Source organism: Pygocentrus nattereri, chromosome 21 (genome assembly GCF_015220715.1).
Source record: "Pygocentrus nattereri isolate fPygNat1 chromosome 21, fPygNat1.pri, whole genome shotgun sequence".
NCBI classification, from domain to species: domain Eukaryota; kingdom Metazoa; phylum Chordata; class Actinopteri; order Characiformes; family Serrasalmidae; genus Pygocentrus; species Pygocentrus nattereri.
The window spans coordinates 13,480,858-13,494,069 of NC_051231.1; the positions used below are offsets into that span (position 1 = coordinate 13,480,858).

At 39.6% G+C, this 13,212-nt stretch overlaps 1 protein-coding gene across 1 annotated transcript; it reads right to left on the reverse strand.

Moving 5' to 3' along the window:
• Positions 1-1,324: 1,324 nt before the first annotated feature.
• ube2v1 (ubiquitin-conjugating enzyme E2 variant 1) lies at positions 1,325-12,878 on the reverse strand. The gene is made up of 4 exons (XM_017692747.2): positions 12,730-12,878; positions 10,042-10,190; positions 6,838-6,963; positions 1,325-4,103 (listed from the first exon to the last, which is right to left on the reverse strand). The coding sequence occupies exons 1-4, from the start codon at positions 12,749-12,751 to the stop codon at positions 3,957-3,959; spliced, it is 444 nt and encodes a 147-aa protein (XP_017548236.1). The 5' UTR covers positions 12,752-12,878; the 3' UTR covers positions 1,325-3,956.
• Between the last annotated feature and the right edge of the window lie 334 nt (positions 12,879-13,212).

A 13,212-nucleotide genomic window follows, 5' to 3' on the forward strand; every position in this document is an offset into this window, starting at 1 on the left:
CTGTGGGGTCAGGACCCCCATGGACCCTCACAGAGCTGGTACTATTTGGGTGGTGGGTCATTCTCAGCAGTGCAGTAACACTGACGTGGTGGTGGTGTGTTAGTGTGTGTTGTGCTGGTATGAGTAGATCAGACACAGCAGTGCTGCTGGAGTTTTAAACACTGTGTCCACTCACTGTCCACTCTATTAGACACACATACCTTGTCAGTCCACCTTGTAGATGCAAAATCAGTGACAATAGCTCATCTGTTGCTGCAGTTTGTTTGTAGTCCTCTAGTCCTTCATCTGTGGTCACAGGATGCTGTTAGCTGGATATTTTTGGTTGGTGGACATTTTATAACTACCTAATAAGGTAAGACTACACAATAAAAGCATCTTACCTCTGACATAATTTGAGTGAGAACAGAGTTGTATTATTTTGGTGCCATTTTATTTGCAGGCCGGTGAGATGTGCTTTTTTTCACGTTTCCTAACTTACCTAGACTGCAAAACTCATTAAAGGGGAACTCCAGCACCTGTTCAACTGTTCTGCATAATTAAATAGTTAAGATGTACACAGTCATTGGGAGTGTGAAATTTTCTGTTCTAGAGAAACTTGCTGAACTAGCACTGTTCACAATGGTGGAAATAGGAACCAGATGTTCACCTCTAAAAGCCCCCACGGAGAGAGTTACAATCCATGTACAATCCTGACAATTAAATAATGCAAAAACATTTGCAAGATCAGCAGAGTTCCCCTTTAAGACACTAACACAATGGGGAAAAGTGACTTCTAGTTTAAAATTGTCATACAGATCATAAAGCTTTAAAATCATACAGCTGAAACGGGTGAAAGTCAGAGATCTGTTTAATATAGGCCTGTTTAAAGGGCCTGTTCACTACATTTTTCTTGTGCTTTATTTTTTTTGTCACTGAAGTGCCATTATCTTAACATCTGTGTGGCTTTATGTACAAAAAGTCACAATTGCTTTTAACATGACCATTTTCTAACCTCTCTTTATCCCTTAGAATTAAACAGTTACACAGTCTTCTTGTTACCATACCTTTAAAACAAACTAACTGGCTGCCCTGTAGTGTGCCCCAAAAAGCAGTCTGGTCTATAACCAGACTTACAACTTCAGAGAGAGTGGGGGTGGGGGCTAAACTGCTGTAGGCCGAGTCAGCAGATATATGACAAGCATCAGTCTTTGTGACATCACAAAAACAACACATTTAAAACAGGCTGTTTTATGGACTGTAGGACTGTATGGACTCTGGGAGTGAATGGTACATTTTAAAGCATTAACAATCCTACACCAAAGGCAAAAAAGTAAGAGAATCTCAGTTTTCCATGATGCGGGCCCTTTAATATCTCAAATAGGAAGACATGCTGCCCACGCCACGTTGCACGTCTGTGTGCAGCAGTGTGTCAACAAGTAACACTGCATGTTTTGAATCACAACATGATAAACCAGCACAGAGGTCTGCTGTGTTTCACTGAGAACGGATGATGATGAAGATAAGCCACAAAAGCTTCAAATGTGGTCAAGCAAGTAAAATGGTTGCTGACACTTTTACTATCTGAACCCATGAGCTTGACAAAACAGAGAAACAATGCAGTAGCCCAAGATATCTTTATGCACAGTACTGTGTATGTGGCCAGCACCTCTGACTCGCATACTGCTATTATATTTCATTTAATACTCCAGTATTTTAACCAACTCTTTACTTAAAGTCAATATTCTGCACACATTCTATGTATTCTTCTTTAGATTAAAGGCTCTCATTAAAAGGTCCATATTCTACATTATTTCATTTCTTTCCCTCCATGAGGTCCATTTACATGCGTGTGTGGAGTTATGTACCAAAAACAGCCACAATTCCTTTTCACATGACCGTTTAACAGCCTCTATTTACCCCTTTAGAACTATACTGGCTGTATGCCTCACGGTGTCTTTAAGACACCTAAATGACATCTGCTCTGATTGGCTGTCCTGTATTGTGCCTTGTTTAATAGGCAGTCCAGGCTGAAACACTCATAACTTCAGCCTGAACAGGAGCTGTAGACCAAACAGGCTGATATATGGAAGAGAGCTGTTTTTTGTGACATCACATTAACAACGAATTGAAAACAGCTACGATTCAACATAACAGACTGGTGAAACAACGCCTACACACTACAACAAACTCTTATGTAAATAAAATATAAACAGTTATGGAAAATAAATTTCAATATGTTAAAATGATTCAAATGTTATGGGACGTTTATGTGTCAAGAAGGGATGTGCCACATACTTTATGGAACTTAAAGGGGAATTCCTGAATAATTCCGTGTTTGAGATGTAAACAGAGTGATTCAGAGTGGTTTAGTGTGAAATGGTTCAGATTTCTTTACAGTGGTGGTGACAGGAACCAGGGGTCACCATGACAACACAAATAGACATTTTATGTACTATCCAAAACCACCAGTGAACCTACATGTGTCTTCTGAGTCTTTATATGGAGTGTTAATGATGCTAAAATAAGAGAGAAAAAAAAAAAAGTTCTCTTTGGAATTTTGTCTGAGGAAGTTTTTAGAGGTGTACATCTGGTTCCCATCGCCAACACTGAACATTTCTGACTCGTTAAGTTTTTTTGGAACAAAGCATTTCACACCAAACCACTCTGAATGACTGAATACATCTTAAACAGGCAATTATGCAGAATTTTTGATACATGTTTGGAGTTCCCCTTTATGAGTACCTCAGTTACATTAATGATGGTGATGTTAATAAAGCCAAATGACTTCCTGCTATGGATAGACAAAATAATGAGTGATCAGAGTCATTGAGGTGTAGTCAATCCAAATAGCATGTGTGTTATTTTACCTCTTGTTCTTACGGGGGACAGAGATCCCCTCATTTTGGCAAAGAATGTGACAACCAATATCAGCCATTCAGTTTCAATTCAGAAATGCTCCTCACTATTTTGGCAAAACCAAAACTATTTTCAAATACAAAATAAGTCTTGAATTCACAGGCTAGAACGTTTAGGCCCGTTTCAGAATATAAGAAAATGCTTCAAACAAACAACTTTTGGCCTTTGAATACAATCAGCAAAAGCTAATGCTGTAAAACCTCAAACACAGCTGCTAAGAGCCTTTCCTAAAATGCCTCTGGCTTTGAGAAGCTGACACTTCTAAGAATAAGTTGTTTTATGGTGGATTTAAGAAGGTTTTGTTTTCACAGTGATGTACATGCAGGGTCTTCCGAGGCAAAATAGTCCCCGTTTTATAGTCACTAATATAACATATGAAACGCATGTAGATTCACTGGTGTTTTTGGATAGTGAATAAAATGTCAATATCTGTAACGAAGACATCACGACCCTTGGTTCCTATCACCACCAGTAAGATTCTCTACAATGAACCATTTCACATCTCAATGAACGAATTATGCGGGAATTTTGGGGGGGGGGGGGGGGTGGACTTTCCCTTTAAATTGCAATTAACAACATCTAACACCACACCAAATGCAGCTTCTTTCACCAATGACTAGGGCACATTTTAAGAGACAGAGCTGGTCAGCATGGAGTGCTTGAAGAACACAGCACACAGAGACTTACACTCAATAAGATCATTTATGTTATTTGTACAATCTGCATGTATAACAAATAAAGATTTTAAAAAAGAAGATTAGTAAGATGTACAGTATTTTGTATCGTGTCGTCTGGTCTGCACGGCTGCCTGGGGCGCGCACCCCTGCACCCACATATTCTGTGCAATGGGAGCTCCCAGGGAGGGGAGTGCTCATTGGCTGCTGCAGCGAAAAAGGGGCGGGGTCTTGTACATAAGAGAGGGGATTTTTCAAGAGTCTTGGAAAAGAACAGGAATATGCTGGCTATATGTATGTGTATTGATGTGCGTGTGTGTGTGCGCGCATGTACTGAATGGAAGAGAATCGAGGGGTGAGAGGGAGAAGAAGGAGTCAGCTTGGCGCTCAGTTGCTGTAGATTTGTCCCTCCGGAGGCTGGGGCAGTTTCATGTTCTCCTTGCACATCATGAGCCGTCGGAGCTCCTGCAGAACCACGCGGATGCTGTAGGAGTTCTGCCACTTGGCCAGGGAGGACACTGCCCGCATGTCGACCTGTGGGGACACAACCACAACCAGCAGTTAGACATTCCACAGAGCTGCTGCGCTTCTTAGAGTGTTTATACCTGTAGTTCGGTTTCCAGGACTGGGCTGCACAAGGGTTGTGCAAGTTTTTTTCACCTTAATTTGTGCGTCAAGTCTTTACTAAATCCTTAGCTACACTAGTTAGTTTCAAACTATCCTTTTGCTAAATTTGGTTACACGACAAATCCGTAAGTCTTACCTAGTAACAACTAACGAATGTTGCTGTGTTACAGTGCTTTAACATGACGAAAACGTTCAGAACCAATCAGTAAAACGGCTGCCATGGAAACGTGAAAGAAGCTGCTCCGACTTCTCAATGGAAAAATGATCCATATCCAGCACAAAAGAGAACAATGTGTACAGGTTAAACTAAATAAAACTATTTAATCTATAGAAGGGGTGTCTAATTCAACCACTAAAAGGGCCATAGTAAAATAAATAAATAAATCAGATCTGTGGGCCAGCTGTGTTTTCATTTTATTTTTACTAATTTTGCCATGTTTATTCAAAATATACCAAAACTACAGTGGCAAAAAATAGGCACAGAATACTTCAATGGATCAATAATAATTTTAGATAAAATCAAACTGATTTATATAAAACAACAGACTACATTAGCTGTGGATAACTGTTTAACCTCTTTAAATGTACAGTGGGCTTTTTATAACTACCCATTTGCTTGAACTAGACACCTGGCATCTTTTCCTGGTTTGTTTTTGTGGTTCTGTCCCATAGATTGTTGTTCGGAGACGGGATGGGGGCGCACTCATCCTTTTCACAAACCAAAGAAGCTTTGCAGAGAGATGACTGTCCGTTCTGTATTTGCTCCCTTTACATGTCTTTCATCTGTATTGTGTTCATACTTTAAATAAACTGCATAGCAGCGTTTTTTACTTGCGCTAACAAAGCAAACTAACAGCAATCGCACCACGGCTCATTTTAATCTAACCAAACTTGCCAAATCTGAACGCACTCTTATAGTGACTGTAGTTCAATATAAAGATATTTTCTGCATACAACCATCTTATTTTTACAGTGTGCCCCACTTGGGGAACAAAGGTGTCGTCTTTGCTGAAAACAGTGAAAGTCAAAGAAAGTGAGCTTATTTTTAAAGTTATTGTTTAGTCCCATTAATTGTCTCTGAGGCATTTCTTGGATAACGTGCAGTTTGCAGCTGTCAGTGCAGCTGAGTGAAGATAAAAAGTCAGGTAAGAACAGCAATGTTATGAGCATAAAAAGCATAGAGCTTCAGCAGACATGAGACTGCAGCTTCAGAATCACCACATGAAAAAGCCTAGTTGTTAGTGTTGAAATCTGAGCCTATGAAATGCAACAAATGACAAACTGCCACCTAAACATCACTGTTTAATCCTAACAGACCCGCTTTAACTGGTGTACACTTTATATTCTCTTCATGACCGGATATTCTAGAGCAGGCAGAGGTGGTGAGCGGAAAGCTAACCAGGTAATAGGTAAAACGTTATAAGAATAAAAAACAAAACTTCAATCCTTTAAAAGCAATCCATTAAAGCTCATTTTCAATATTCCTATTTTATTTTCAGGATCTACTAGAATTGATTTATGTGCTTCAAATGTTCCCAAAACACAATGTTTTTCTCACACTGTACATCTCTACTCACCCTCAGTCTGAAACACTGTTAGCGCTCTTGTGTCTTTAAGCCCCACCTCCCAAGGAGCCCAGTGTGCTCTGATTGGTCAGCTCGCTCACTGTGTTCTGACTAGTCAACCACCAGAGCACAAGTTCTGCCCCTACACCACTGTGGCTGTTTTCACAATGGAGTCGATTCTGCCCCATCAGTTTGAGCCAGAGTCTGATCCACCTTCGCATGCTGGACTGGAGCAGGGTGTTTCAGAGCGGTACGATTTTATTTTGTAGCTGTCTGTGTGAGGGCCTGCTGGGCTTGCGTGGGCAATAAGGATTACATTACGTGATGACATCACCTTGTAACAAAAAAAAAGGGGCTGGAATTCAATCAAGGCATTTCAAACAGGTGAGAACAGCGGTTTCTGTTCAGTTTCATAACTCTGCAGACCATTTACATGAAAAGCTACACAACAAACTAAAGAAAAGGAAAAAACTGGAAAAGCATAATACGACCCCTTTAAAGATGGACGTACTTTAAAAGTGAGACATACAAAGTAAAGAAAGTTACTTGCATGACTGTTACAAGCTTAAAACATCTATTTAAAATAGAGCAGACATTAAAATCCAACATAGTGCCGAGCTACCCGCTAGTTTGAGCATTATCAAAGTACTGATTTATATTTATTTATTCACACGTACACACACTCACATATACAGGTGCGTCGCAAAAAAATGTTCATTTTTGTTCATAACTGAATTTATATTCATGTAAAACGCCATATTTTAAGCTCTTTTGTCTTCATTTTGATAAACATGGCTTATGAAAACCTCATGAAAATCAGAAATCCAGCATCTCAAGTGATAAATTATTTCAAAGGACCAAACAGAAGAGGATGCACAATACAGAAATGTCCAACTCCCGACAAGCATGTTTATAGATCTATCCATCTATCTATCTATCTATCTATCTATCTATCTATCTATCTATGTGTGTGTGTGTGTGTGTGTGTGTGTTGTATAAATGTGTATATTATATATAAAGTCTGGGCACTCCTGATTTCAGCATATCACAAATATATTACTCCGCACATCACTTACCACGCCATTTGAGTTATGCACACCATTCAAGTTGATCTTGGTCACAAATCGGACGAAAGGAGGCGTCTCAGGGTACTTAGGTCCACATTCCACCCTCAGGCTGTACATCCTGTTCTCATAGATTGTCTGAAGATGTACAGAGAATACGTTTTATAAGTTCTATGAAATATAGAAATCCACTACATGGAAAAAAATGACATTTTCAGGGTTTTCCCCACTTGCCGCACATATGAATGATGAGTTTTGAATTCATAATTGTTCTTTTACATGTGAAGACTAATGCTGCCAACATGAAGTACAAGTCTGGGTCCTAAAGGTGAACACTTTCTTTAACCACTTCCTTTCACAACAACCACAATTTATGATTTTGACCTTATGTTATCTGCTCACTGTTAACTTCAGTTCCTCCTATCAACATGTTTTGGTCTTAAGATTTTGTTCAGAAATGACATAGAAAGAGCTGCACACTAAACATCTACTGTTCAACCACAGCTTTAATGCTGTTTGCCTTGAATAATGCAGGACGTCGTCTCGATTCAAATTGTCGTCCCAGACTCAGACTGATGTGTTTTCACAAATAAAACATTAAGCGCGTTTTATGTTTAGATTTTCTAAGATTTTGCTAAATTGTCTTTTTTTTTTTGAAATTACATAACTATCTCTATAGATCCTTTTGGCTTTCTTTTTTTTGGTGAAGCCCTGGCAATGTACGTAGGTTTATAAATTAATATTTACATTCTCAACGACTCAGCTTGTCAGGTCAATTAGATGTCAGTTGCAAGATGATATTGCATGTTATGGATTCTCCTGCTGCCATCTTACAGTAAGAAAAAGAAACCGAATGGGCTCACACATTTAGATCATTGCAGTATTAATTAAAAAAAAATCTACTTTTTCACTATATTTATTTTTCTACATTACTTGATAACATCAGCTGTGCTCCACATGGACCAACAGAAAAAAAAAACAGAAAAACTGCTTGGAATAGAATTACTTTACATGAAATAAAGGTTACGAGTATCTTCCCTGTAACCATTTTTGAGAGAAATTCTTTTCTTACTATTTATTTACATGTTTTTATATTGTCATAGTTTAAAAAAAACAAGCTCATGTCTCAAAAACAACTTTACTAAAGAAAAATATTTATTTACAAAGGAAATTAATGTTAAAAAAAGGACTTTCCATTGAGCCGTTCATCACAAAATTTACCACAATTCAAAAGGTAACTGAGGTTTTCAAATTATGCAAAAAAAAAAAAAAAAAAAAAAAAAAGACGAATGGTGATAAAAGGGTTTTTGTAAGTCAGCAATGATGCAGACTTTTTAAGGGCTCCCTAGTTTATCTTACATCATTTTAATATTTTAGAAGGTTTTTAAGGCTCTGAATGGTTTCTTGCTGTTCAATTAAGGCTATTTTTATTGTGTGTCCAAAAAAAAGTCTAATACATTAATGCACAACTGTCCTTTGAGCTGGTCTGGCATTCACACCATTACATGATAAAATCAAGCACTTTGCATTTTTCCTGTGCTGATGTGCTTGACAATGATGCACTACCAGTGGAGGGAAATCAAAGAGCCAGGTTTCATTTGTCTACACAGATTGGAGGTACTGTAACGCAGTAGGAACAAGACATTTATAAATATATCTGTATATTTATCTTCAGGAAAAAAGGAATAAATGATGTTTACTTTACTAATCAGATCACATCTTTTTCCAATACCAAGACAATTTACAACGTGTGATCTAGACGTGTGTCAACATTCGGTAATTCGTCATACAGCAATATTAAAAATGCAGTAATGTTATCGTGAAAACTGCAATTTAGTCCAACAAGCACACAGAGAACTTTTTCCCCTTTAAAAAAAGATGAAAACACGTGTCCCATCTAGCATAAACAAAGAAAATCATTTGTTTGAAGTTACAAACTGTGTGTCTTTGATGAAAAAGACATAAAAAAACAATGAAGCACCTCAGCAGACTACTAATGAGCTAAACAGGCAAAATGTACATGAAAATTCCTGACTGCAACCGAAATTCAAGACACATCTGACCGGAAAACTAAATAAAAAAAAACTTAGTTAAAACATCTGCCATTTTATTGATAACAAAATGTAGTAAATATAAAAACTACAAAATTAATTCTCATTACTGATCAGATTTGCTTACAATAGGACAGAACTGAGCTGAATAAATCAACTGTACATAAAATAAACATGAGCTCTGTAGTTTACAAGTTATTTTGTGTCACTTGTCACCATCTTTGGCCGAAATGTTCCGATGGCCAAAATGTCGATGCGTTCCTAATTCAGAGTTCAGCTTCAAAGCGGAAATATTCAGAAATGATCCACTGTAAAACTGGACCCGGGCGGCAAATCAAAACCTCCACTGTCATTACACTTAACAAAAAATCCCATGCCTGCTAACAGAAAATGTAAACAGAAGATGCTAATAAAGTTAAACACTGTTACATGATGACTGGAGTGGAAGTGGAACACTGTTCTCTGTAGCGATAAATCATGCTTCTCTATCGGTCAGTCTGATGGACGAATCTGAGTTCAGAGGATGCCAGGAGAACGCTACCTACAGGTATGCACAGTGCCAACAGTAAAGTTTGGTGGAGGAGGTATAATGGGCTGGGTACTGTTTTTTAGGGTTTGGGGCCCTTGGTTATAGCGAAAGGTGATTGTTAATGCTACAGCACACAAAGACATTTTGCACAATTACATACTTCCAGCAATGTGGCAGCAGTTTGGGGAAGAGCCGTTTCCTTTTCCAGCATGCCAGTGTTCCTCCATAAAGACACGGTTTGAGCCTTCTTATCCAACATCAGTACCTGAGCTCACAAATGCTCAAAAGACAGAATGGGCACAAATTCCCACCGACACACTCCAAAATCTTGCAGAAAGCTTCTCAGAAGAGTGGAGGCTTTTATAGTCGCAAAGGGGTCAGCTTCATATTTACGCTCATGGTTTTGGAATTACTCGTCCAACAAGCTTGTATGTATGCGATGTATAGGTGTCCACATACTTCTGGCCACACAGTGTATCTTTATAACATTGAAAACCTTTTCATAATGCAATGTGATATAAACTGTGATACAAGGTTAGACCTTTTATGTCTAACTGGATCACAGACTGTAATAAAAAAAATAAATTACATGAACTTATGTAAACAGTTCCTGGCTGTTGGCTCAGTAACACTCACTCTCGGCGGTCCGATGATCATGCCTCTCCAGCGTGTGAGTGTCATGTCCTCATCGTCCTCCAGACCCCAACTCACTGTGCCATCACCAACGCCTTTCTGGCCTTCTTCCAGCTCTTCCAACAGCCGGAAGTTGCGAGGGACTTTGACGCCTAAACAGTGATGGAGAATGAGTGCTCAAACTGAAGGCTCGGATTCCGTGTTTTAGTGGTGTATTCTTCCACCTCGCTTTTTAAAAGTCTATTATTTGCATTTTTAAGAGGAGAAAACAATCGGCTAGTTCAGTCAAAATGCTTTTCCTCCTGCTCCGTGTTGCTAACTAGCTGCTCTCCACAGAATTTAATTCTGAGAATAATCAACAGCGTGCTGGACGGCGAGCCGTCCATCCAGTCGATAACGCAGCCGAGTACATGATTGGGTAGTAAGTGTTTGTTAAGTGACTTAAGACAAAACTAATAGAACAAACAATCTAAAAAGTGACTAACAAGAGCAAACCACAAACTCGGTTCTTAAAACAATGTGATTAAAACTGCTGACTCCTCTGCACTCCTGAGCATTTAAACATTCTCAGTAACCCGCTCAGGGTGGCCAGATTGGGTAGAATCCCCTGTAAAAGAGTTTTATACTACTTTCTATGACAGTAACTGCTAACGACAATTATCTATGTTTTTCTCACATTATCCTGAAGTATTTCAAGTTCAGGATTAATAATTATAATAATAATGATAAGTTATACCAACTTATCTAAATCATTAAAGTGAATTACATCGTGAGCATTCATTATTCTTGTGGAATATTCTAGACAACATTCAAATACTGGTTAGTTGCAACTCTAATCAGAACAAGCTCTGTCACGTTTATAAGACATTCCTTCACAGCACAGCAGCACTCAAGACGCATGAGCGACTTTCTGATACTGTGACACATTCAGAAAAAACGCATTCAGAGAATTCTAGAGGGGTTTCAAAATTTGCATATAATGAAAGGGTTAAAAAGTCAGGATCGTTGTGTCACAGTGGTGGTGATAGGAACCAGACGCCCATCTCTAAAAGCTCCCTCACAGAATGTTATTAGATGAAGTGGTCATAAATACACTGCCTGACACTTTTCAGAAGATTCTGGCCCAAAAGGTAGATTTTAAACCTATGCAGGGCACATGGCAAAATACGTGAAATCTTTTTTTCCTCTCATCATGAGAAATCTGGAATCAACATTTGTTCTTCAAACTGGTTCAAAAGAAAACTACGTTTTGGATTCGCATCAGGTCTCATCAGGTTGGTTGGTTAGTGTAGAGGTTAACACCTTCTACGCTGTAGACTAGGGTTCAATCCCCCACCTGGGTAAGCACCCTACACTATACCAATAAGAGTCCTTGGGCAAGACTCCTAACACCACCTTCGCCTACTTGTGTAAAATGATCAAATTGTAAGTCGCTCTGGATAAGAGCATCAGCCAAATGCTGTAAATGTAACCAGCTCTCACGACATATGGCAAAAACACACTGACCACTCAGATAAGAGGTTTTAAACAATGCGCTCAATGGCCCAAGACTTTTACACAGTTCTGAATATATAAGGTGTGTATATGTATGTATATATGCCAACTTTACAGGAGAAGGCAAAAATATACCTTACTTTTAATGCAAGTCAATGGAACCAGACGTTTTTCCAAGTAATTTTGGGTCATTTCTGATGGTCCATTCACCATGAAATTTACATAAAATATAAAAGGCCATGGGTACTTTCAATTTGTCAAAAACTGAAAAATGGAGATAGGTTAAATGTTCTGACAGCATATATATGTATGCATGCATGTATGTATATATGTGTGTGTGTGTGTATATATATATATATATATATATATACATACACACACACACACACACACACACACACACACACACCCTTCACCCTTATTTGGTGCTACATAGAACAATTTACAAAAAGGTTCCATATAGAACCACACACACATTTTCCATCAATCTAAAGATCCATTTTACAATAGAGAGAACTACTTAAGCACATAAATGGTTCTAGATAGATACAACGGTCCAAAATAGAACCACCGTCTTTAATAAAGAACCTTCTTTTTAGACTGCACCTCTCTCTAAACGTATACATACACACAGACATCGGTGTGTGCAAGCCGCGGAATCTGAGATCGTTAGTTTCTCAGTTAAATGCAAGTCTTGTGACTGAAATGATCTTTATTAAACACATAACTTGTGATTTCACTAAATCAGTGACCGGAGTGGCTAGTGCACTGATCTGCAGCGCGCGGGCAGGTGTGCTGCCGTTTCCGAGAATGTTCCAGCTCTTTCCGTCCCATGACGCTGCAGCCGAGCGAGTTAGCAGCCCCGATCACGCCGTTTTTACACCAACACGCGCTTATCTGCGGCGAAAACGACGCGGGTTGTAAGCGAAACTGTAAGGCCACTGGGACAGACTCGGCCGGTCGGTGCGGGAGGCGCCCGCGACAACAAAAACACTCAGAATGAGCTCGCGCTCAGAAACGCCGCCGCGCGCCGCACACACAATTCAGCTAAAAGGGAGAATAACGGAGCGCGGAGCCGGTCTCGGTTCATGGAGGGAGACAGATACAGCACACAGCTCTTCACTCGACCCCGGTTTCGCCTCTCAGAGTGGGAGTCCGCCTCTAGCAGACCGCTGTTTCGATTCGAAGCTCGTTTACCTGATCCGGCGGCCGCCGCCATCTTGTCGCTGAGCAGCGGGAGCGCGCACGCTCCGTACACTTCGCGGGCACGCGTCGCATGAGGGAGCGTTCACGCATGAAAGCGGGCGATGCTGCTCAGGGTCCGTCTCAATACAGAGGGAGCCTCCTTCCTCCCTGCTGAGGCAGGGGTTAAACTAGTCCAGAGTCCTTAAAGGAAAGTCTACTCACTCGACGGCCATCTTTGCGACATTGCATACAAGACCAGATGATCTCGTCGGAGAGACCAAAATATTCAAAACAGAAGAGCAAATGAGCGTTTCAAAAGAACTGATAGTATCTGACGAAAGCCTCATAAGCAGTTTGTGGCGTTTGCCTCAACAACGTGCTGATTAGTTAACATTGCTGATACTGAGTGCTGATTGGTTAACGTTACTGATACTGAGTGCTGATTGGTTAACATTACTGCCACTGAGTGCTGATTGGTTAACGTTACTGATACTG

What these genes read in the sequence shown, in the direction of transcription:
- ube2v1 (XM_017692747.2), bottom strand. Translation starts at nt 12,751, where the DNA reads ATGGCGGCGGCCGCCGGATCAG. An exon ending in TGATCATCGGACCGCCGAGA is followed by an intron (nt 6,964 to 10,041) that starts GTGAGTGTTACT and finishes GTACATCTTCAG; the next exon opens with ACAATCTATGAGAACAGGAT. An exon ending in TGCATAACTCAAATGGCGTG is followed by an intron (nt 4,104 to 6,837) that starts GTAAGTGATGTG and finishes GTGTCCCCACAG; the next exon opens with GTCGACATGCGGGCAGTGTC.